The 26252-nt window shown below is 40.9% G+C and overlaps 1 protein-coding gene across 5 annotated transcripts in view; it reads right to left on the reverse strand.

The window, feature by feature from the left end:
* Positions 1-8304, reverse strand: part of ehbp1 (EH domain binding protein 1) — a 131802-nt gene extending 123498 nt beyond the window's left edge. For all 5 annotated transcript variants that reach the window (XM_044046442.1, XM_044046445.1, XM_044046444.1 and 2 more), the window contains exons 1-2: positions 7910-8304; positions 6857-7338 (exon numbers count right to left, since the gene is read on the reverse strand). In XM_044046442.1, coding sequence (XP_043902377.1) covers positions 6857-6960 — 104 coding nt within the window. In that variant the 5' untranslated portion in view covers positions 6961-7338; positions 7910-8304. The remainder of the gene's footprint in view (positions 1-6856; positions 7339-7909) is intronic.
* Positions 8305-26252: the final 17948 nt, after the last annotated feature.

Consider the following 26252-nt stretch of genomic DNA (forward strand, 5'->3'; position numbering starts at 1 on the left):
GTATGCCACAAATTCCTACACACTGGTCCTTTAAATCTGTGCATTTGTCAGATGACAGTGAATGTGTGTGTTTTCTAAATCCCAAGAAAAATGACTGGTGTTTAGTGTGTGACAGCGTGCTATGAGGATTTCAGTACAGTCTTTGAATGACATCTTGATCCATGTGGCAGAGAGGGAAGCAGTCTTGATTAGCCACACTAGGATGTGGACAGATAGAATTACCATGTTATCAATAGCGCCTCTGTGCTCCCACCGTATAACTTATATCCTTGCCACAAGAGTCAACACGTCTGTCAACAGCAATGACACTCCAAGACTTTTGAAGATGTTTTTCAACTATATTTTACCCGCGTATTGCTCTGTACTAAAGTTTTGCACAGGCAACTCTGAGTTAAAGATATAGCAAAGTGTAAAATACAGTAAACATGATTTTGCAAAATGATGCAGAATAACTACTAGCCGGCATAGGCAGTGTTTCTGCAGGTACAAGCTACTGATGAATGTATAAACAAGTGAAGGCCTGCAAATAAACAAGCACAGTCATTGGACACCATTCTAAATAATGCAAAAAAGAGGGGGTGAAATACATTGTTTGGTAGCTTTATGTGTAACAGCAGCAAAAAAGATGTAATTAAAAGATACAGTGTGTAAAATTTAGCATAATTTATTTGTGAAGTTGCATGTAACAGCTGAATATCCATCTGAATATCAAACTGCTTTGCTTGTCACAAGTTTGTGCGTTTATGTTGTGTATGAAATGACGTCACAGCATTTTTGTGCAGTATGACTCCGCCTACGTTAAGGTGGTTGCTATAGTAATGGAAAATAACCTAAACTGCCTGGAGCAACAATCTTGCAATAATATGAGACTAATAAAGGTTCTATATATGACTATTTCCACTGCTCCCTTTCAATAGGGCAGCAGCATCAGCCCATACAGTGCGTGTGTGTCTCAGCCAATACATTTTTGCTGGAGATGCATGAAGCTAAAACAGAGGAGGCAAAATACAACTGAGGAGATGAGCCCCCTAATGAGCCCATGTGGTTCTGGCAGAATTTCACTGTTGTCTCATTTATCCCACGACTGTTTCTTCATGATCAGATTTTGCTGCAGCGCGCCCTCCTCCTCACTAATGATTAAGAATGAAACCCTCTGGCTCTGACCCACATGGTGACATGATGATGTCATTGATGATTAGCACCTGAAAATCAACCACATATGAATATCAGATGTGATTATTTTATGACTTTTTGCCAGGGTTATGTGCGGTTGCGAAACGTGTGTGTACATATGCAACAGCCGTTATGGTGACAGCAAAATCTGTCACCAGTGCAGAGTGTAACACCATCACTCGCAGACATCCCACATCCATTAAGAATAAAGACTCAGACTGTTACATCACTGACATTATATATTGCTGCTTCGCACTATTTCATTTTATTATTTTATTTTGCTTGTTTTTTATATGCTTGTTTTTGCACCAAGGTCCAGAACATATTCCTCATATCCTGTAAGCTTTACCTGCCAACAAACCCCTGCATCTTCTGAACAGTACCAAATCAATAAGCATTATTTGTAAGAGCAGGAGTACTATACTGGCTTCTATGCTGGGAAAGTAAATGAAAATAACAAAAACAATTCCACCAACATGTTCTTCACCTGAAATGCTGTTTTCGGTCAGCATCAGATGCATCTACTGTTTGTGTGGCCCAACGTTTTAGTCTTTAATTGTATTTGTCCCAACACATCCTAAAAGACCAAGTACCCGTCTCCATGTTTATTAGGAAACTGTGGTCTCGCTCTGATGTTTGCTTTGGACCGGAAAGGCTTTTTCCTGTCACGCCGCCCATGAGGGTCAAACTGGTACAACCTATGAGTGATTGTAGATGCATGTGCTTTGACAACAATTCATTTAATGACAGATATTACCACTAATAACTAGATCTAAGCTAGTAAGCATCATGCAATGAAGAAGCCAGCAAGCCAATAAAACACTAACCTGACAACCATTTTATTAGGGCTGACACTAATTCCTCAAATCCTTGAAGCCTTGATTATTAACATGGTCACCATTTGAAGTGAGGCTTCAATATTACCAACCATTTTTTTAGAAATGTGATTCATGATGGATTGACATTAATGATTCTTAGTTATTCTCACACAAGGAAATTCAATCTTTGTGATAGTTTTCTGCGCCACAGCGCTCATCTAACGTTACCAGCAGTGACACCAGAAGAGGGACACGTGATCACATGACAAGGTTACAAGTGACAACAATGCTATAAAGATGTCAGAAAAGTTAAGCATCTGGAATAACTTGCACATCTGTGAAAATGACCCACAGGAAGCCGAGTGTCTGATAAACCAAAGAAAACTACCGTCATACCACAAATAAATTTGAAAAAGCAATTTAAATTGATTTTCACATTGGCTGTGCTTCGACAAAATGCATGGTGCTTTATTTCACTGCTAAACACAAACAGGGAACTCATTAAAGTTTAAATGGTTAGTCTGAAGTGATTCTGAAATGGGCGTGTGAGTGGAATGCTAAGGCTCTCTGCTCCAGAGGAGTCACCTATGCCAGAGAAAAAGAACAAAACTCTACTTTATGAATAAAGGAAAAGACAGGAAACTCCCCCAAGTCCTTGACCCCTCGTCTCATGAAAGAAAATAATAATGTTGAGCAAATTGCTCAAGGGAAAAAGACTCTAAGCTTGTAAGAGAAAATGCAGAGGGGAAAATAAGGCAAGACCTCTCTAAAGTGGTGAAATCAATCATGGTGCTAGTAGAAATCAATCACTGTGTTAGATGACAGAAAAGGAACATGGACGGCCTCCATCACAGACTCAACAGGCCTATTCAGCGCAACAGCAATCGATGATGGTTACCAGGAAAATGCTACAAGTAGTAAAAACTATGATTAACATTCAGCAACAGGCACTTAACAACAGGCCAACGATTTCCAAAGGGCAACTGTCGACTTGTGTGTCAGGGCCCATAAATTTCCATCAACTTAGATGTGCAGGTGACATTCCCAGATGGTACTGCATTCCGATTCAAAGTGGTTTACGAAGAGCATGCTTTGGAGGATTGCACAGTCATTTACATCATTATGCATCATGTGTACATTCTGCATTGAAAGTTCAGTGTGTCACACCTCGGAGAGTTTATAGGCGTAAATAAATAAACTATATCGTGGCTTTAGAATAAGAATATGTTTCTCCAGCAGCACTTCATCAAAAAAAACAACCAAATAAAAGTGGGTAGCCACAGAATTTATGATTGAAGCACAAAAACTTTTAGTGTGGCCTGATGAAAATGCTCATGCAGGCTCAATGTACTTTCCATTTTACTATTACTGAGTCAGCCTAACTAAACCCATCCATCTTCTACCACTTTATCTTCAACATGAGGGTCACGAGGGGCTTCGGCACCAATCCCAGCTGACATAGGGTGAAAGGCAAGGTACACCATGGACAGATGGCCAGTCCATCACAGGACCACATAGAGACAAACAACCATTCACTCTCACATTCACATCTACAGTCAATTTAGAGTGTCCAAATTGCCTAATCCCCAACTGCATGCTTTTGGACTGTGGGAGAAAACCAGAGAACCCAGAGAAAATCTACACATAAGGGGAGAACATGCAAACTCCATGCAGGAAGGCCCTTGTTCCGACCGGGTCGTGAACCCAGGTCTACTTGCTGCAAAGTCAAGAGTGCTTTGACTAAAACCAGACTTTTTTAGCCTGACTAAAATTCTACTGAATCAAATAGCTCAAAGTCTAACACACCCAGGTCCTGAAGTTGGGAATCAATTTATTATCACATGTTTTCATTTAGTTGGACCTAAGCTGCACAGTTCCCACCAACGGGCTTGGCAGTATAAGTAGTGCATTTATTTGGACAGATGAGGAAAATTATTTATGGTCAGTCAGCTTAGAGAATGAAATAGTTTTGAAGTTAATGGATGGTAGACACACAATGACACTTGAAATGCTACCAGCTAGCCACCAGCTACAGCTGTGATGTAATGGGTCAACTGGAAAACACCTGATACTAAGAAGATGAACAGGGGCGGATTTCCACGTTGCACAGCGGAGTTGCACACCCTTAATTCAATAAAATTGCTTCTCTACTAGTGTTCATATACTGGGACAAGGAAAGAAGTCCAATTAAATGGTAAAGTTACAACTGTAGCTAGGTTTAACTGCACATGGAAACATACTGACTGAGAACCAAACACAAGGCACCTGTTGCTTCCTAGACACCTGAACATCTTGAAGTGTTCTCTTAAATTATTATACTGAGCCAAGTGTGTTATATACGTTTCTACATTTTACACAATGTAGACTGAAAGCACCTGCACACCTATGGGCATACATATACAGTATATTTTTTATTTTTTCTAAATCTGGAGGCTTAGGATTTGAGGTCCATCTGAGCTCTGAGGACTATTTCAGATCTGTGCTGAAGGAAAGTTTCCACTGCAACAATAACATACCGTACCGATGAAGTCCGAGGAAATCAGAAACTCTGCCAAAGCGTTCTCACACACATTCAGCAAACCATGCACAAAAACACACAAACAGACCTAGATGCAACACATGTGATGTTAAAGCAGACACATCTTACATCACAAGTAATTTAAATACTATTTAACACTAATGGCAACATAAAAAGATGATGTACAAAAATTGGAAAACTAAATAGTTTGGGTGAATTTGGGTTTTTATATCATAATAAGTCACTGTCATCTCAAACTACTATAGAAGAGAATTACATGTGTGAGAAGAAAAGCCTACATACACACATATTGGTTTTATTGAAAAAAAAAAAAATAAGCCCTAGTCAGATCTCAAAACAAAGCATATTACTGACTGTGTGCTGAGCCCACCCACCCACCCACCCTTTGCTCTGAGAGGAGATGTACATTTTTCTCATTCCATTCTCCAACACGTTAACATCTGTCCCAGGTTGAGGCTCTGTGGGGCTGTATTAGTTACGCCTACAGCAATGTGCTTGAGAATCCAATGACTGCAGGCTACATCTTTGCTTTACAAGAGCCCTCTTATCACTCATTAAAGGACACATACCAGCAGGATGAAGTGTAAGGTACTGTATATACAGCCATCTCTGTGCTCTGTCCTCACCTCTGATAACACAGCTCGCAGCTCTTTCAAGTCCTCCTGCTGAATACCATTCATTCATTTGTCAGTAAAGAAATGTGGATGAACGTTGAAGCTAGAAGGAAATACTACAAAACTAAATAAAAATTAATAAATAAATAAATAAATAAATGAATAAATAACAAAACATAAAGTGCATGTTATTATTGTAGAGCCCATGACACCAACTGGTGAACCACCGCCCGCATCTGGAAGCAGACATTATACTATCCAGACCTGCACCTATTACCATAAATCATGGATAACTGACATGTCTTGACAGACAGTTGTATTTTAACTGGTGCAGCTTTTCCAGCGTTTACAGCAGGGATCTCAAACTCAAATGACCTGGGGGCCACTGAGCATCTAGTCTGGTCAGGAGGGGGCCGGTCAAGTAAGTAAAATGTTTCTCTACGATATATAGTTCACAATAAAAAAATTGGATGCGTAACCACAACATCTCCATCTTGCTTAATTTTCGGGTCACATTGTAACAGCCGCCACACCTCACTCTTTGTCTGGTATTAGAGCTCCTGTCTGTTTTAATTGCAAACCACTCGCATTTCATCTTTCATCAAAGTTCAACGTCTCATATCACAATGTCGCAAGGCTTTTTGTGAGATATTGCATGACCAAAAGACGGGCAGCTTCATACTGAAGAGTCCTGATATTTAGTTGAGTAAAGAGGAGGATTGAAACATGTTGTTAAACATAATTGTTGACTACACACAGATGTGCATGTTTATAAATACAGTATGTTGGATTCCAAAATGTAGAGCATGTAGAGCATTAAAAATTTTTGTATGCTTGTTATGCGCCAATGACACCAGAACAAATTCCTTGTATGTGCAAATCGTACTTGGCAATAAAGCTCTTCTGATTCTCTGATTCTGATTCTGATGTCCGTGTGGAAATCTGCTGTCATTTCTAAAGCGCCACTCTTTCCTTGTGAGAAAAGCAGGAAGGAATGGGTTCATGGCATTTGTTTTCAACAATATTTGAACTTTCATAAATCAGAGTCATTATATTAACGTCAACAATATTACTATTTGCACAAGCTGTTTTCTTTAAACTCCCGAGAATGTGATTTTTCCAAAAAGCAAATGACATGGTCGAGATGCAGAGAAAAAAGTGCAAAAAGAAACTTCCCAGTCAGCAGCTCATACTTTCAGTATCTGTTATGTAAAAGAATGTCCAAATAAGGGACTTCAATATTAAAACTTTAACACATTATCAGTTTGCTGGTGTAATCCTAATATGAAAGAACACAACATACAAAATTCTCAGTTTCTCTTCTTCTAGTGGGGTCAGAGGTCAAAAGCTGATTCTTAACACATCTATAGGGCTTCTAGGGACTAAGTCATTTTCACGTGGACATTTCAGCCCATCAGGTTGAAGGGAAACCCCTCTGCTTGCCAACCTCATAACTGAAGTCTCAAACCAAACAAATCCAAGCTTGGTGCACAAGAGAGGAAAAAAACTGTAATTTTACAAGGCAGCCGGGCCCCTCCCAACATGCAGACGTGCCTACACACCAGGAGACTGTGTGTGTGAGTGAGTGTGTCTGTGTGTGAATTATAACCATCGGGAGCAAGCACAGCATTCCAGCACAGACAGAGATGCACAGTTTTCATGGGGGTCAAACGACAACACTGTGGTCACAGGTTATATACCAAAAAACTTACCATTTCTTAGTACATTCCACCATCAGTTCCTGATAGGAAGCAACAAACTGGAATTTGGAGGCATGCTTCCCCACACGCTGCAGTCTCTTCCAAACAGAGGCCATGTTTCTGCGGGAGCAGGAATTTTCTTTCTGCCTATCCCGTCCTGGACTTCCTTCTTTCGGCTTCCCTTGCACAAGTTCACGCTTATGTTTAAATGTATCCAAGCATATCCAAGCCACATAGACACACAATCGATATTTAACTGGAAGCACTACTAAAAAAAATATAAAAGATAAGAGTGCACATCCAGTTGTAGCTGCTGGTGTTTACAAACTGGCCGATTTGTCCACATGTAAGGAGCGGCAATCTCTGCAGCAGCAGCAAGCAAGAGCAGTTTTGACAGGATGCATGATTTTATGCAGAAAAGTGCTCCATTACTTTGACACGCATGGTGAGTTATCCTCTGGGTCTAAACATCACCCGTCCATCGGAGAGGCTTCCTGTAAAATAAAGAGAAAAGGCTACAGTCAGAAGATAAACAGACTGTAAGACTCCTGCATTCCTGAAGGATCATCGCATTTTCAACACTGAACATCAAGTAACTCAGAGATGCTTTGTTTCCTTTGGCTGTCGCGCTACATGTGTTGCAACAACACACTTTATCTGCATCGCTATCAGAAACACGATGTTGGTGTGTAAGAAAGTGATGAAGACTACGGTTCTCTACTCGTGCTGCCAACACGGCATACCGGTTAAGGCTACACTAGTGTGCATACAAGCTATATTGAGGCGTTTGAAAATAAATAAAATAAAATGGGCTGAAACAGTGACATAGAAGCTATGACATTAGAGAAAAAACAGCCGCTTAAACGAGACAGTGGGAGGAAGACGAGCGTTGAGAGACACCACCAACAAACCTTAAGACTCCAAAAAAATGATTTACTATCTGATGGAATGCCTCTAAATCCAGGGAATAGCCTGACCCAGTCTGCTCCGCTAACCGGAGTGATTCAGCTGCTAGGATGCTAACATGTGAAACTAGGTTAACGGTGCAGCATGCATGACACTTACCTCACCATGACACGCAAAGCATTATCCGTTATGTGGCCTTATGTGGAATGTCAGGAGACGCAGAAGTATACAGAACAGCCCAGCAACCGCTATCTAATTATCGCCTTCTCCACGGCAGTACCACCACCAGCCATTCAGCTAGCTAGCCTGATAGCGACGACGGCTAGCCATCACAACACAGCGCGTACGAGTAGATACCGTGGGTTGCCAGTTTACAGTGTGTCCAGAGGTAATGCGTGAAGCTCCAGGATCAGCGCCGTATCACATACGTTATTTCTTTGAGCTTGTCCCAAAATTAAGTTGAACAAAAGTATCCCAGCCACCAGGCAGGGATTCCCACTGCAAAGTACGGTGGTAGTTACCGAGAGTTTGACCGCTCTGCCTCACTGAATTATGTGAAGTTAACCGATGTGCTCAACAACTTCCGTTAATGGTATTTAAATTAAACCAATACTTTTATCCATAGCTAATGGGTACAAGTTGGACTAAACCAGTCCAACTATGTACTGTCTTAACATTTATATACATTATATTATAGTTGAACCTTCTCTTTTATCACAACGACTAGTTCAACATAAAAGCACTCAATCCCGTTGTGACGGCGAGAGAGCTGTTATCTTATTTTGAAGGCTAACCTTTGGTGTTCCGGTTTTGTTCTGGGAATTAATGTGAGCTTGTCGCAGCTTCGCCTCTCCATCGTTTCACCACCGCCTGGATAAGTGAGAGGCTGGAGAAGAGAAACGCCCCTGGGCATCAGCCATTGGTGGAATTTTTGGGCCATTTTCAGATTGTTTACTGATTCATGAGACACTACTGGGTTATTGTGTAATTATGACACCGGTCGAATCCGTCATGGGCATTTAATCGTTGGAGTGTTCTAAAGGTCGCTGCTACCCCGAAGACCCCACATACACCAGCCAACTGTTGTAGTATAATATTGATAATAATAGCTCATGTTGTACAGTTGTGTTGAACAGTTTGGACTGCTTGCATATTTTGCAATGTTTTAAAACCATAATGTTGTAAATTGAAGAAAAGAGAGGCATGTTCAAACTTGTTTTTTATGTCATATTAGGTTAGTTAATATTATAATATAGTATCAAATGTAATATATTATGGTTATTGTGTCTGTTACTTTAAAGATGTTTAATTATATATGTACATATGTAGTTTACCCTAACATGCTCTAACTTTTTCAAAAGTCCCCAAAAATAATACATTCAAAATGAAATAACTTTTTTAAAGAATAGTGTCTAAGGCTAAATAGCAGTGTGCAAATTTGTTTTGGTGTGCATCAAATCACTTAAATCTAACTAGAAAAAAACCTCTTCAAAGAGTTAAAACATTTATTTCACTCAGGACACTTTGTACCATGTCTCAGGTGTGTGCTAATGAGGACAACACTTCCATTTCCTGGTCCTGTCACTTTAATAAGTGAGTGTTAACCTAGTACTTGTGCATGGTGGGGGTCTTTTTCACATGTCAAGGGGAAATAAAACACCTAACATGCATCAGAAATCAGTTACTCCTTAACACACACACACACATGCATAGACAGACAGACAGACTTTCACACTTCCTTGTCATAACCACAGACTTGTGAAGGCAAAAGGGCAGACAGAGGAGAACAGAGAGAAAGAGGGATGTGGACTAATTCAATTTCAGAAATAAAATAAAAATGATATGATTCCACTATATGTCACTGAAGACTATCAGTTGAAAAATTGTGGATTGATTATTCTCTTTTGTGGGAAAGGGTTGGATTGCTGGGGTTGAGATACTTTAAAAGTTGAAGTCAAATTATCAGAGTGATACAACAGAAAATACAATAATTACTCCACCCAAGAGTGAACCCACTCTTAAAATCTGTCCCAAAGTGTGTCTGGATATGGAGTGGTTTGTATTACTGAACAATAAATAAATACATATTTCCTGTTAGAAATCTGGAAACATGCGGATGAGGATTTATGATTGTGTGAATTATGATACAACACCCTCATGACTCCGTTACCACCATGACTGGAAGCTGTATTTCACTTCAGCTCTCGCGCAGATATGTGCAGTAATGGAGAACAATTTGGGGTTTAGGGTCAGAGCTGATTTTGCATAAGGGCGCCTGCTGATCCTGCCGCTCATGTGCCTGTTTACATTTTTACCCTGACAGAATACAGAGAGTCTCCCTCCATGCGTCAAGGAATGCTTTGATGTGACAAATGACCCTATGCTAAATGACGCTTTGTGTGTCTGCCCACATGTCAGCGAGGGCCTTATTTCATGCATAACACAGGGTGGGGGGGGGATGGGTCTGCCTGTGTGTGTCTGTGTGAATGAAAGGGGTGTATTATAGAAGGACAGTGAGAGAGAGTGGCAAAGGTCAAGTAAAGTCCTGTAGAGCCTCCAACCTCCTTCCTTTTTACATGTGTGGTGCATGAAAACAAAAAGAAATAGTAATTTGCACCCCCTGTTGCCCAACGACGAGTTCTGTTTCCCATTTCTGCTGTGTAATGGCTTAAAGACTGAGGGGAAAACGTGATATTCTTTATCAAAAGCCTATTCAGGTCCTGCCACATTTCGGCAGGGCCTGCCGAAAAGTGACTGCACCCTATAACTCTAGATTGGTAGGGCTTACATTCTCTGTCTTTTCAGCATGAGCAGTAGAGGAAACCAGGTGCATGTACAGTGAATTTGGTCAATATCGCTCCTTGCAATAAAGAGTTATACGGTGCAGTCACATTTCCGCAGGGCCTGCCGAAAAGTGACTGCACCCTATAAGTCTGGATTGATAGGGCTTACATTCTATCTCTATTCAGCATTAGCAGTAGAGGAAACCAGGTGCATGTACAGTGAATTTGGTCAATATTGCTCCTTGCAATAAAGAGTTATAGGGTGCAGTCGCTTTTCGGCAGGACCTGCCAAAAAGCGACTGCATCCTATAACTCTAGATTGGTAGGGCTTACATTCTCTATCTTTTCAGCATGAGCAGTAGAGGAAACCAGGTGCATGTACAGTGAATTTGGTCAATATCGCTCCTTGCAATAAAGAGCTATAGGGTGTAGTCACATTTCGGCAGGGCAAGGGCAACAAAAACAAATGGTAATTTGCACCCCCCGTTGCCCAACGACGAGTTCTGTATCCCATTTCTGCTGTGTAATGACTTAAAGACTGAGGGGAAAACGTGATATTCTTTATCAAAAGCCAATTCATCCTTTACTCACCAGAACAACTTTAATACTACAAAAGGGACTGGATTTATGTGCAACTGCACTCCCATAGCAACACTGCAACAAAGCTGAATGTGTCCACAATGTGCTCTGTTTATAAATAGTGACATTTTTCCAGCCAGAAGAAAAAAAACAAAGATAGATGAGTTTCAAACATGTGCTGCCCAAAGAACACTGTGATCACTAATGAGTACCTGATTTAAAATCGGGCCATGTCGTCCCTGCTGAACATTCAACTCAAGATTTGTGTGTTTCGTTTCACTTGAGTTTTATCCTGTTCCACGAGTTGTATCGCGACCTTTCGAGATCTGCCTGCATGAAGCACATTGCAGCTTTGCCTCTGAAGCCTGTGACATGGACGGAATTAGTATAGCTGACACTCGTTTCACACCTAAAATCTCCCTCACCTATTTTTTCCTGCAGTGAAAACACATCCTGCAGTATGTCAAGCACAGGGTCTCTGGTGTTTGGTGTTCAACCACTTGAAAAGACCTGTTAACAAAGACAGTCCTTTAGATATAAGCCAAGTGAGTCTGAACCACTTCAGTGCAGCAAAGATAGCCAAATGTTTCACTACCGCCTGTGTTGTGGGAAGATCAGAAAAACACTGGGGCATTTTTTTTATTATTCCTTCAGTGAAGTAGCAATGTCATCCATGATTTTCACTGTGCTTCTTTTGGCTTACAACATTACGGTTCCCAAGTTTAATTGAGTTCCTCTTAAGAGCCCATATAAAAACGTCTCTGATAGCTATCAACTATTTGAGTCAAGTCAACTCTCCACGTATTCAAGTGAAAAAGCTTCTTGACCAGGCCCATTGTTTACTGTCAAATTACTGCAGTGTCTGGCGATCGTCTACGTTCATGTGATCGTTAATGCATCCAACGAAGAGACCAAAACACAAGGGATTATGCTGTAATCTCACGGCGTCACAGTCCTGGGCCTGTGCTGTAAACTGCTACAGTGTCAGAAATACAGCGTATGTGGCTCCCATCTATAAACAGGGCAAACCCAAAACACAAACACAAAACTAACTGATTGTATCTTCACAGAGGCAGCTTGGGTCACCGTATCTTCCCCTTCAGTTTGTGAAGCTGCTTCAGATAAGCATCTTTTGCTTTAACTGCAACCCTGAGTCATGGCAGAGATTCTGATGGTATCCGCCGCTCACTTACAGGAAGCCTGAGTGTTTCTGGGAGGATGAGTAGATCTTCAGATGGATGAGGAGTGCGATCACATCTTGGATCGCTGCCATCCGAGCTACAACTGGGTTAAATGTGGATTTGATTTATACAGTATTTGATTTGGCTCCAGGCTGATAAGGCAAATTTAATTCAGGCCATTTAATCTCTATTCCATTATCTGTTTTCAAGAAATGTTTAAATTATCTGCGGCCCACCCATGTCTGTTTTTGTTTCACTGTTAAAGTAGGTGGTCATGTAGGTCAGTAATTTGATTATGTTCCAAGATTGTTCCAGCTAAACCTGCAACAAGTTGCTGATCAACAGAAAACTTAAAAAAAAAGCACCTATTTGGTGGATTCAAGTTATTGAATGTAGGAAAATGCTTCCTTGTGTTAGTCCTGGATTATTTTCTTGTTCTCCCTGTTGTGATTTATAACGATTAATAAGGAAAAAAACAAATTTTTTCTTTTGTTGGAGACCACTAATTAAAGGGTAAGGAAAATATATGACAATATAAAAGACAAATATAAGTTCTTCCTATAGATTCCATTTTTGCACTGACTGATCCGCGCCTGATAAATCCATCAAGGCAAACCAGATAGAACGGTTTCTCCTTCAACAACAGAGCAAAATGCAACGCAGCCACAAGTGTGTGCGATACAGGTGCAGTCATAAAAATAAAAATACCGGCCAAAAAGCAACAAGTTCTCACCTGCATCGTGGCAACTGCCAAAATCAGTCATGGGAAGCTGGTTTGATTTCTCTCAGATGAGTCAGCTGGAGGGAAAGTGAGAACAAAGCAATGTAATCATCAATAAGATTCTCCTGGAATGAATAAGAGATTGTTTAGTGATGAGAGCGTTGAAGTGGACAAGGTGGGAAACATGGTGAAGCTCTTGAATCAATTTGCAGAGCACTGGAGTTACCGCTGAGGGCAGGTTTCAGTGTTTGTGTTTGTTCACACAAAGAAGCTGAAAATAACAAGTTGTACATAACTGGAAGGGGAAAGAAAGGGGAATCACAGGGACAAGGACTGGGGAAGTGTCAGCAATGGTCTGAGGAGTTCCCAGAATCATTCACTCACTCATCTTCCACTGCTTTATCCTCCACATGAGGGTCGTGGAGGCTGCTGAGCCAGTTTCATCTGACATAAGGCGAAAAGCAGGGTACACCAGAGCTGGTTTAAGACAAAGCAATTAAGAGCAGAGGTTCTAAGAACGCAAATGTCACTATAGAAGTCACTTTCAACATTCTAATCGACAATCTAATCCCCGATCTTTAATCTTCAGAATGAGCTCATGTGAGACTGCAGCAGGTGAAACTACGGATAATCCATAGTGAGTGATTGGTCGAGTGTCCTCTTCCTATAAGCCAGACACCAGCCTCTCACCTGAATGTGCCAGAGATGCTCGACTGAGTCAATCTTCTCTCAAACTGAAACAACTGATGCCGAGCTCGGACGACGGTCACTGTAAGAGATCGCAGATTATATGGTTTTACATGACAATCCAATCAACACACCTGATGTGATGACCTTAACAGGAAGAGGGGCTAAATGACACCTGGAAAGATGACGAGCAACAGTTTGGACTGTTAATCCTTCAAAGAGAACTTGAAATAACTGCATCACTCCCTTGTGTACACTTGTTACTTTTGCATGTGCAGAGCGCTCTGTGTTCCCATCTGTCAACATCCCAGACTTTCTATCAGGAGGTCGCGAGGCGGCTCCCAGATAACATGATCGATTATAACGGCCAATGGGTCCCGGATCAAGCCCAAATCGTGCTTAAAATGCGTAATCTGACCTTGGCATTAGGAGGTACTATGGTCTGGGAGATGATTGAGTGTGAGTGGAAATTAAAAGTGTGCAGAAACAAGAGGAATTGCAGAGGTTAGCTGAAATGCAACTCTGTAATATGACATTCTGCCAGAGCAGTAGTGTTTAATCTGGTCCCTAATCTCAGCAGCATGGCGAGTAAGACGGTCAGGTGTATTTGGAAGAAGACTGGACCAGTGGCCATACTGAGCCAGCAGAGAAACAGGAGAAACAGCAAGCTACAAAACCCAGATCAACAGTCTTAGCAGTGGATACCAGTGGTTTCATGTCCAGAATGTCTATTAAAGTGTGAAGCCGGTGCGTCTACAACAGACACAGTGTTCTTACACAAGTCTTTGTCACGGCAGCTTGCTCTGCTGTATGCGCTGAAATTAGAATGAAATGAAACTGATTTGCAACTACCAAAGAATCGGGACTCAGTGGAAGACACTCATCTGTCGGGTCATCAGATCTCTGTCTGTGTGAAATGAAACCCACATTCAACCCGAGAGAGTTCGGATTGTGCTCCGACTGCACAAGGGTCCTTTGGTTTGAGGAATCACTTTCCTGCCTGTTGAGAAACACGGGGCCGATGACATACATTATAGCCTGCTATAGCTGCTGATAGCAAACGCCAATACATCACATTCCCATATGATGCTGAGTACAAGGTCAGGGCAACACACATCTGCAGGGGCGGTTACAAAATAATTGTCTCCTCGAGCTGTCATGGTTTGAATTCAGTGGATCAGGAAGATGAATGATGATGATACTGATGAAATCCATGAAGGTGCAACACAGTTTTCTGTAATGACTCTGCTGAAAGAAGAATATGTGAGTGTTCTCATGTACATTAATCAAGATCTTTACCACACTAGAGGCACATTGATGCATAGGCAAGTTTGAATTAGTAATAATTATTAATATAATAATTAATGTTCGCTCTAGTTTCCTCTGGGTTTATTGGTAAGGTTTATTGGAGACTCAACATATGTACTGTACATACTACTATGTTTGAAAATGGCATTTGCAGAATGGCGAGCATTTAAGCCCAATATCATAATCTGGGCGTGCCGGTGTAAACAGGAAGCTATTTTTCTCCCCTGTATTGCAATACTTTGTCTCAGAAAGTGCTGCTTAGGAAAAACATCGGAAAGTACGAGTACAAGTATTTCTGCTGAAATAACCAAGATGGCGCTTGGAGTCCTCAGTTCTGGGGTTCTAAAAATGTGGCTGGCAGCAGGATTTGGATGTAGCCTTAATCAACTGTAGATTGTGGATGTGGATGCAAATGTCCTGATGTGCTGACAACCTGTCCAGAACAAATCCCACCTCTCACTCTGAGTCAGCTGGCATTGGATCCAGCTCCTTCCCTGACCATGAACAGGATAAGTGGTAGGAGGAGCATGGATGTTCATGTGAGTGTGAATGGTTGTTGGTTATCTGTATGTTGGCCTTGTCCTGGACCAGTGGTCTGTCCTGGGATTGGCTTCAGTTCCCCACTGTGACCCGTGACCCTGTAAGATAAATGGTATAGATTTGAAATTTTACAACAATATTGACAACTAGAACATTTTAATTTAATGATGCATGAACTCTGAACACCTTCCTCAACATTTGAGAAGTTTAAAAACGCTGCAGGTTCCATTTTCATATGAAAACTCCCATTTTGCAGCATTTTATTCTGAATGAGTTTAAACAGAGACCAATATGATACGTAACATAAAATTCCACTTTCACCTCATCATCAGTCTAATCCCTAAAATCCCTGCATTTATTTTTTCAACTTAGTTTGTGCCTCCTGTCAAGAACAAGTCTACAGGTGTGTTAGAAGGCACATGGATTATTTATTACGTGAAGCTGAAACACAGCAAACATAGCAGAAGCTTTAGCCAGACTAAATAGTTACAAATTATAATTTCCTGTAAGAACCATGGATGTGAAACAGAGTGTCAGGGAAATAGAATTGTGTGCTTGCTGCAGCAGCAAAAAGCCTCATTCAGAGCGAGACAGAAAGGGAACAACCCAGAGAGATGGAATCAGCACACTGCTGCGAGATCATTAGTGAACACGCGTCAGCCACTATCAGCTCACTGGTCACTCTTCCAGAGAGACAGACTCCACTTCCACTCACACGACCTGAACAAAGGCTGAACGAGTGCTTGGAAGTGTTTCTCGGGGGCTTTTGGGAGCTCACTGAGACCGAGACTGAGCGCAGAATGACTCCTTTGTGAGCTCTACCTCCGCCGGTCTAAATTTGCCACTGCCTTCCTCTCTAAATAGCGTGTTAACTCGCTGCAGGGTGGCCGCATAGACAGAGTCATTAAAGGGTTCACTGCAGGATGTAATTAATCAACACTGCAGGGGCTTGTTGAATACGCTAAAAATCAATATAGCCTTTGTTTCTCTTTGGTGCTCCTTAAATGTTGTCCACAGAAGCAGATCTGCTGTTTACTCTGTGATGGCGTTTTAAACCAGGTTACAGCAGAGTTAGTCATTCTGTTGTTCTACACACGTCGTCCAGAGGGAAACACTTCTAATATCTATGTGATTTAAGGTCCCCAGAGGATGAACACTAACGCTGACTGTCGTTCTATCATCACGAGTCAGACATTGGTGGTGAAATGACTCACTCGTGATTGGACAGATTATTATGTTGTGCACACACCAGCACCATTTTGAGGATGGTGATTTAATACTTCGGTGACAAAGCGATTTTGTTTCGTTCCACCCTCCTAAATTCTGGATTAGACCGAAATATTACTGCCATGGTTTGAATGTACTGATTTGCATTGGGTGGTGAAAGGGTGTGCATCCACTCATGTGAGGAGATGAGACCTGATATTCTGGACTCACTTGAAATAAGCGAGATTAAGACTTTTTGGTCACATTATGTAGACATTACATCTTAGATTATTTTGTCCACTCAGTGGATTTCTCTGTAACCCGTGAGAAATGGATGTCACATTCCTTTAGCTACGCCATAATCTCAAAAATGTCTAATTCAAAACAAGATTAACAGTCAGATTGCTAAACATCGTCTGTGTCTGGGATTTTCCACCCTCATTCTTTTCCTATATTGATGTTATTGTCTGTGAGACAGTGTGTTTGTTAATCTGCAACAGGCCAGATTCTCTCCTCCTGCACAGGGCAGCATTTTGGGGTGGAACAAACTGACATTTGGACAAATGTCTGACCTCATTATCAGCTATTATGGGTTAATCTGTAACTGCATCCAGATGTGAAGATGTGGGTCTGGCAAAACAAGGTTTTTCAGGGATGCCAGTGTCTTTTGACTGACTGAGAGAGGCAGGATTCTATTCTATTCTATTCTATTTTATTCTATTCTATTCTATTCTATTCTATTCTATGGGCTGGCATACAGAGACAACAATTTGCAGTCACATTTATACCATTTAACTTCACTGCAATATGCAAGTCTTTGGACTGTGGGAGGAAGCCAAAGTACAGGAGAAAATGACATTTACTATGATTGTTTTATATTCAGTATGTGATACTAATATCAACATATAGTTACTTTGTCCTTATGAGGAGAGAACGTGGCAAAGTTTGCACAGTAAAGCCACTGTCAAACTGGGATTCAAACCAGGATCCTTCTTGCTGTGAGGCACCAGTACTAATCACTGCAACACCATGCTAACCCAACAGCAATTCAAGAGCAGAACATTTATCATTAATTACACATACTGTATATAGTTACTAATGAATCCAGTTTGATCACTAAAATACTTAGAGACAATTTACATTTAGGCTCTAATGTATAAGCAAAGGTTGAATTCCACTTATGGGATGGTAATAATCAACAGTAATAAGTGCTGTTATACTCGGTGCACACACTGCTGCACAATGTGTCTGAAAGTGAGCAGCGCAACACAAACAGTCAAGAGAAAAAGAACGGATTTGGATCAAATTCTATGTAAATAGAAGTCCTGGCCAAGAGAACACATTATTATATTTTAGTGGAGCTCTGGATCCAGATCCAGTTTCAGGATTTAAAAAAATAAATAAACAAAACAGTTGACCTTGCGAGATAGTGGAGCGTGTTGACATGAAACTGAGCAGCGCTGGCGGAGGTCGGCCCTCTCAGAGTGCTTTCTGTAGTTTAATAAGTGGTGGCTGAACTCTGTGAACACAGTTCATGTGTGAAACAGCATCTCTGCTGTGTGAAAACCTCAAAGTTGCTGATCTCCTCGTGAAAGCACGGATAATGGATCTGGTCTGGAGTTTATTATTAGGACTTTGTCTCTCTCTGCCTGGCTGTCCAAACATATTCAAGCCAATAAGACTTAATTGCATTCGCAGTGTTTCCACATGGGCTAAAACTAAAGGAATCCATGAAAGGGAAGAGATTAAAAAGAAGAAATATAACAAAGAAAAAAAAAAAAGGGGGAGAATATCTTAAAATACGTACGGAAATAAAAGTTGAAAAAGTGGAGTGGGGAATGCTGGAAGTGGAGGCTTCTTTATTGTCAAACTCCTGCGATAACACATTCAGGAACTGTGAATTCATGCTCCGTTAACTTCCTTTGATGAGGTTTAACATTAAAAAAGGGGGAAAAATTAAAAATGAGCAGCGCGCAAAAGAAAGAAGAAAGAGAGTGAAGCTGTAGCAGCGGGAGGCTAATGTTGAGGCCTCTTGTTGGCCCACTTATTGCTTGCAGGTGTAATAACATGGAGTGCTGCTGCAGCGCTGTGTGAGTGCATTCTTCTGCACCCTTCCCTTCCCTCTCCTCTGGAAAACAGCAGCTCACTGTAAATGTGAGGCAGTCCACGCAGGTCAGCCAGTAAAAGTGTCTCATGTTGCCATCTCTCTGCTGTTGTAAGGACACGGATATCACACACACACACACACACACAGCCTCAGCTCATGTTTTCATACTGACTTTTTTCTTTGGTTAGAAATTCTTTGTTGATTGATGTCTGTGGGGGGAAATTCCCTCCTTCATCTCAGATCACAGGTCAGATTTAAGAGTTTGAAACACTTCAGCGACGCACGCGCTTGTCTATTTGGATCCCTGTTTGTCGCTGAACGTGTCCAGTAATAATTAACACTTCCTCCATGTGACGATGGTAAGAGCTAACTCTCAAACTCTATACTCTATAGTCATTTCTGCTCTTCATAGTTATATTCAAAGGGAATTACAACGGGATTAAAATCAGATAAGAACATAAATGACTTAACTTTTGTAAAATGAACTAAAGGAAATTGAAACCAGATGGTGCTTAACTTTGGGTCACTGTGGGCACACATTGCACATGTGGTTCCCAGAGTTAATGAATTCCTACCATAGAAGTGCTTTGACCACGTGAGGATTTTCATCAACCTGCACATGAGAAGACAACAGGTTGTATTTTATAAATGCACTCCTGTACTTACACTTGACGACGTGGTTCTTGGACGACGAGGACAATTTATACCTGAGGTAGGGGAACACAGGTGAAACCAATAAGGGGCGGGGTTAGCGATCTCACTGGAGGGAAAAACCACACACAGGGAGGAAGTGCGAGGGAAAAGATGAGTGCAAAATAAAACAGGAAGTGCACGACGAGACTGGACATGAGTGACTTTAACTAAACATAAAGAAACATGATTAACATATTTGACGAGACATAACATTATATTAATAATATGCACTGCTGATAAAAAAGATGCACTTATTAATTAGCTTTACAGCATTAGCTGATATTCACCTTTAATTCTATATATATTTGCAAATAAAATAACATTTACAGACACTGATGTTTTTCCTGGTATCTGCACTGAAAAATGAAAAGGAAAAAATCCGCGTCTTCCTGAGATATACAACGTGACAAAAATGAAAAAATCCCGTCAGCGAGCTGCTGACTTCTCTAACTCAGGTCGCGCTCCTTCGGGAATGGAGTGCTTGATGTTGTGCAAACAACCCAACGGCTCAATTATGTCCATCAAACAACAGGAGCCTCCTGAGTAACTCAATCTGAATAATTCAATTCATTACTTTAACAAACACACGGCTGCGCTGTAAGTTAATTTAACAGTTCAACAGATTTAACGACTCTGTGACACAAACCTGCCTCTGTGATAGAGATAGATAGATAGATGGATAGATGGATGGATGGATGGATGGATAGATAGATAGATAGATAGATAGATAGATAGATAGATAGATATCAGTATCTTAAAGGAACAAATGCAAATCAGTTTAAGGGAGCTGAAGTTTGGATGTGACGGATCCTGGCAATTCATCATACTTAACATTTATGGTCCATTAAAGGCCACGTGCTTTTTTAATGTTTCACCTCTATATTGTTTCTGGGGCGTACACCATAATTAAAAAAACCTGCATACATCATACATGGCGTTGCATTTTTTATATTTCCTTTCACTGAATGATTTCATCTGCTCCAATTCTCCAGAGGCTCCATTCAGATTATTTCACTCTTGTTTTCTCCGCTGCTTCTCTTTTGTCTCATGCCAAGGCTCCATCGTTCCTCCATCTCGTCTTGTAACTCTTTCTGCTGCATTGCCTCCTCCTCCTCCTCCTCCTCCTCCTCCTTTGTGCAGAGAGTGCTGATGTTCAGTGCCAGGTACCGACTCTTTTGGGTAAACACTACCTCTCAGGGGTTCCTGTTAAAGCAGGTTCGTTATTTTTATGACTGTAATCAGTGTGTTCCCTGGTCGGTCACTGTGGTCCTGTGGAAAAGACCGGTGCTCAGCAGTCGTGGGCAGAGAAAAGCACCAAAACCCCTTTGATTTATTCTAGAAACACCAAGTTTGAACATTAAACCTGCGACAGCAGAGTTTGTCATTATTATCTATTATTCAGCTCACTGAAACCTAAAATAATTGTTTAAATAAGCACATTTTCCAACTGGACAAGCTCTTGTGTCCCAGAATCATGGTCAGTATTTGCATGCATATTTATTTTGATCCTGCGCATGTTCACACACTCTGAAACAGCAAAACAATAGTGTTTCGCTTGTATCCTAATAAGTTGTGTGTAAACACTAAATACAGCGGGGTCCCGATGTCATGTTCTGTAGGGGCCCCCACGGGTCCATTTTGCCCGGGGGGGGGGGCCCAAAGCCCCTTTGATAAGAAAGCAAAGGTTTCTGTGGCATGAACAAACACGCACTGCTTACAGAGAGACAGGCTACTCTAATTTCATCCATTCATTGGAACTGGTGTTCCTTAAACACAGGCTCCCCCTCGGACGAGCCCGTACCTGTCGAGCGTCGTGCGCCATGCCATTTCAACATCGAGCAAACAGGCCATTTCCTGCATGTCGCTCCTTTAGCTGCAGCGCGGGGAGATTTGGATGGAGGGGGGGGGGTGATGAGTCACTCCCTCCGTGTCACATCCTTCACCCAGCAGAGCTCCACACTCACTGTGACCAACTGTTTCCTCTGCTCTGCTGCTGCTGCTGCTGCTGGCATCCGTTTGGAAAAAAGAAGGAACTTTCCACAGGTCTTTGCAACGAGACTAAAAATGTTCCAATGTCAAACATTTCAAATCTGACCTCACAGCACCAGGAACACACAACAGTGCACAATACTCTTATTTGTATGCAAGTGAAAGTGTGCATTCATTGGAATGACAGGTGAAGACAGTAAAACCCGCTGGGACACCTGGAGAAACACGTCAGCTCTTTAGAGCACATGATAAGCAGAAAATCGCTGCTTCCATTCATTTCTGGGAACTGAGGATCCAGTTTATCATCCCGGCTTCCTGGCAGCACGCTGATTATGTCAGGATGTAGTCATCGCTCCTCCGTTCACACTTGATCGTCACCCTGTGCTGTTGTAACAGAAGGTTTTTAAACAATCACATTCAATTAAATAGAAAGTGGGGAAATGAGAAATTTGAGTTCACTCAGTTGTGATTTCAGTCTGGGCCAAGATGAGCTTTCTGTTTTCAGACGGTCCAAAATGAAAATGCACTTTGCAGCAACCAATCAGACATAATCAGATTTAATTTGACCTTTTAACTGTTTTCATTAAGTCGCATGTTAAACGCGGTGAAAGAGAGTGCTTGGAAAGAGAGTGGAAAAGTGCTCAGTGGCAAGAATGACTCAGCTTTCGCTCGCTCTCTGATTCAGACTCGTCTAAACCTGGATCAGAAAATCAGCTTCATTTTCCAGCTCTTTTCTCATCTGGACCATCCTGCAGTTTCTTCAGAGGAGAGAAACTGAGCACATCGTCACCGCATGAACGTCAGCAGCCCTGAAAGTATCTGCACTACATTTATATTTCATCACAATATGAATTCTTTTTCCACTTTTGTCTTCACAGTGTTTACTGAGCACGACCTGAATCTTCATATTATGAGCTCATTTGAACCGTTCATATTTAGGTCACGGAAAAAACAAACATAGATCCCTTTAATAGGATTAGTTTATTGAATATCAAAGTATTAAATATAATCCTTTGGATGCTCCCTAAATGGCCATAATCAGATTAATCAGATCTTATATACATGTGTCATCATCTGCCACGACGACGCCGATGACTCAGTGTGAGCCCTGATACGTGACATAAACGCCTCGGTTACTGTAAATGAATCCATTTCTGAGTTGATGTCATTGCAGGATGTGAGACAAACTATTCAGTGTCAAGTGTCAAGGTCATCTAACGTCGACAGGAAACAACTGTCAAGTCTGACAGGAAAAGGAAACCACTTTCAAAGGTGGACGCCACTGAAGTCTGAACTGAACCGAGGAAGAAGATTCAGGCCTTGATGTGTGATGGTAAACAATCAGCTGAGGTGTTTTTTTGGTTGGTTACTTATCTAGGACATGTGGGGAAAGCTACACTTACAAAACATCCCACCCACTCCCGTCAAAGCTCCGCCCCCTAACACACATTTGTAGTTTTAATGATAGATTTGTGGGATGTAAAACAAACATTGCTTTAATATTTAATATCTAAAGAGATTACACAAGCACTCACTAATCCTCATTAACCTGCAAACTTCCTTAACCCTAAACTCTTAATCTTAAATTAGCCTTTGCATTATTGGCCTTTTCTTAAGTCTTATGTCCCCACACACACACACACACACTGGTGCTGCTGCATATCCCTCATGCACACTTTTTATTTTTATTATTTGTGCACCTACATCCTGCCCCAGAGGATGATAGCCTCCACCTTGGGAATATGGTCACCATGGCAACCATGTCCCATGCATCCCTTACCCTTGTGTGGAGAGTAAACACCCTTGAGATGGAGGGACAGTGAGTTTGTGTGTGAGAAAAAAAAAACAAAAAAACACCACACACCGTTCAGCTGCTGTCTCCTGATATCTGTTTGTCTGACCCTAATTAGTCGCACGCCGTTGCCGTATTTTTAGAGGCAGCGTTTCAGATTATTTAATCCCCAGTGGTATTTTCAAACGCGACAAATATGCTCCGATTGGAAAACAACACATTACACTCATTTCTCTATGAGCGAGATATTTTGCCCTTCGAATAATCCCAGAAATCCTACATTGAACAAAGAAGATGATGGGTTAGTTTCACTCGTTCTGCAGCCGCACAGATACAGTTTTTATATTTCCATTACAAAAAGGCCTTCAGGCTGCAAGCACAGCTGAACTGACTGAACAGAAATGGAGCAGTGGAGCAGAATGAACAGGGACTTTACACACTGCTGCCCTCTGCTGGTCATACACACAAGTCCCTTTAATGACGACATGTTATATATCTGTTACAAACAATATAACAGTCAGTTTAAAGTCGAAATAATTATCCAATAATTATGGATTTTAATTATTTTACTGCAGTTTTGGGTCATCGAGTCTTATCACCACCTCAACAGCAGGGGGAGCTCTGACATTTGACTTAAATGAACATTTATCTCATGAAAGTGTTGCTTTCATGTGACTGAGCCCAGTTACACTAAGTATAAATAGTGAAGAAAAATCTATTTTCTGTATTAAATCAATAAAATAAATTGGAGACTGTCTGGCTGAGGAAAGAAAGAAAGAGTAGGTACAACTTAAGCACATTAAGTTGGAAAAGCAAAGTAAATATGTTTCATAAAGCAGGTAAAAGGTGTAGGTAAAAATTTTATATCCCTGATTTTCCTAAATTAATATTTTTTTCCCCCATAAAATGTTGATCAGGGTTTCCCCGAACTCCAAACAATGACGTTCTCTAATATCTTGTTTTATCCACAAACAATATTATTCAGTTTTAATGATTTCTTTGCAAAAAAAACTAGAAAATATTCACGATTTAGCAGCTGAAAAATCAGAAAGTTTGTTTTAACTACATATATATAAAAACAACAACACTTAAAGTGATTATTCGATTTGGGAGAAGTGAATATCAGGATTAAAATACAATTAAGAACTCCTTAGTGAATGTTCGAGTTTATTGTTTGCTGCAAAATGCACTTTTGAAACTTCTCATGAGCAGTTCTTCGTGTTATAGCGCCGGTGGACAAAGTGCTCACACTTTACTCACACGGTGTGTTTCTTGCACTTCACCTGCTCAGTCGTGAGTGAAATACGTCCATGTATATTAAAAAAAAAAGGAAAAGCCACAGAGCTGATAGGGCTGAACACAATTATTATTCTACGGAGTGAAGAAAACATCTTTGTTTCTCACAGATCTGCACAAATATCACACAGCAACCATTTTAAATATGTAAAAATGACATTGTGAATCATTCAATCACAATTTCAGTCAAAATACAGATGTAATACATCTTTTTCTCTAGAGCTGATGGGATTCATCAGCGTGATGCGTGGTTTAGAGTCGACAGAGATTCATCTACAGCTTTAAAATCAAACTACTCGAGAAGCAAAACAAATGAACGGCGATGCTTAGGCCACACAATTTATTTGTACAACAGTGAGAGTGCATAGAACAGTATATACAAAAACAGAAAAACATAACTTTATTCAAACAATCAAGTCATCCTAGGTAATAAAATATCACAATCACACTTACTATGGCTGAAGGACAATCTTATACATACAGTACGTAAACATCAGGCACAGATTCTTGTTTATTTGTCTATTTGTCCATCTCTGTCTGGTGTCCGGGGAATGTAGGAGAGTGATGAAGCCATGTAGTTTCAACCTCGACTGAATGGACGACGGAGAGCGAATGAATCTCTTTGTGTCACAGAAGGTGGTGTGATTGAATACATGCAGTAAACGGTCAAAGATTTTACAGCACACGGTTTGTTCTTGGTGTCTTACAGCAGCAGTTTCATCACAGGACTGCCTTCTTCTCTTTTCCTAATCAGCTTTAAGTGTTGTATTAGTATCCTGAAGTTTTCCTACACAAACAACGGTGCTGCTACACATAAAGACCAGAGAACACTGAGCGTCAGAACACGGCGTGTGACGATTACAAATGAACAAAGTTACACATCAGCCTGGACAAATGGAGGGGGGGGAAAAAATAAACACCTCCACAGACAACCACCAGACTAAAAGTACCAATTAAATGGCTTTGAATAAACAGTAAACCTTTCAAGTAGCCACAAATGATATGCAGCAAACAAATGAATGTAACTGAAGTTAACCGCAGAGCGACAAGAGAAGGCGACACACGACCCAGAGAGAGAGGAAGTGAACGGGTGAGAGAGACTTGACTTACAGAAAAAATAGTAATAAATAAATAAATTAGCTCCAGAGACCGGGATTCTAATATATGACATTTAAAAAAAAAAAAAAGTCTAGTAATTTAGTTATCGCATGAAAACATATTTTTAAAAAAATCAAAAAAAATCAATAAATAACGACCTTTTAGAATCCCTGTGATTGTCTTTTAATGGCCAGATATCTCCGATACGAATAAGAAGACGCTATAGATAATTAACGAACAGTAAAGCTGTTGTGTTTCAAACTGAAGGTGTCTGAAACATCAAGGGTCGAGAAAACGGAAGTCAAACAAGCGGAACTTCACCATCTCACCCGCAGGAGGAGCTCTAACCGAGGCATCTTCACTCACGTCGAAAAGCGTCAACTTAAAACGACTTAAACCAACATTTATTCCGCTCATTTTAACCCATGCTGACACATTCATTCAGACACTAACATTTCCTGCTATCACTATAGTATCAACTGGCTGTCACCTAGTGAAGGAGTGAAGGACGGTGTAATAGAT

The sequence above is a fragment of the Solea senegalensis genome, linkage group LG15, assembly GCF_019176455.1.
Source record: "Solea senegalensis isolate Sse05_10M linkage group LG15, IFAPA_SoseM_1, whole genome shotgun sequence".
NCBI lineage: Eukaryota > Metazoa > Chordata > Actinopteri > Pleuronectiformes > Soleidae > Solea > Solea senegalensis.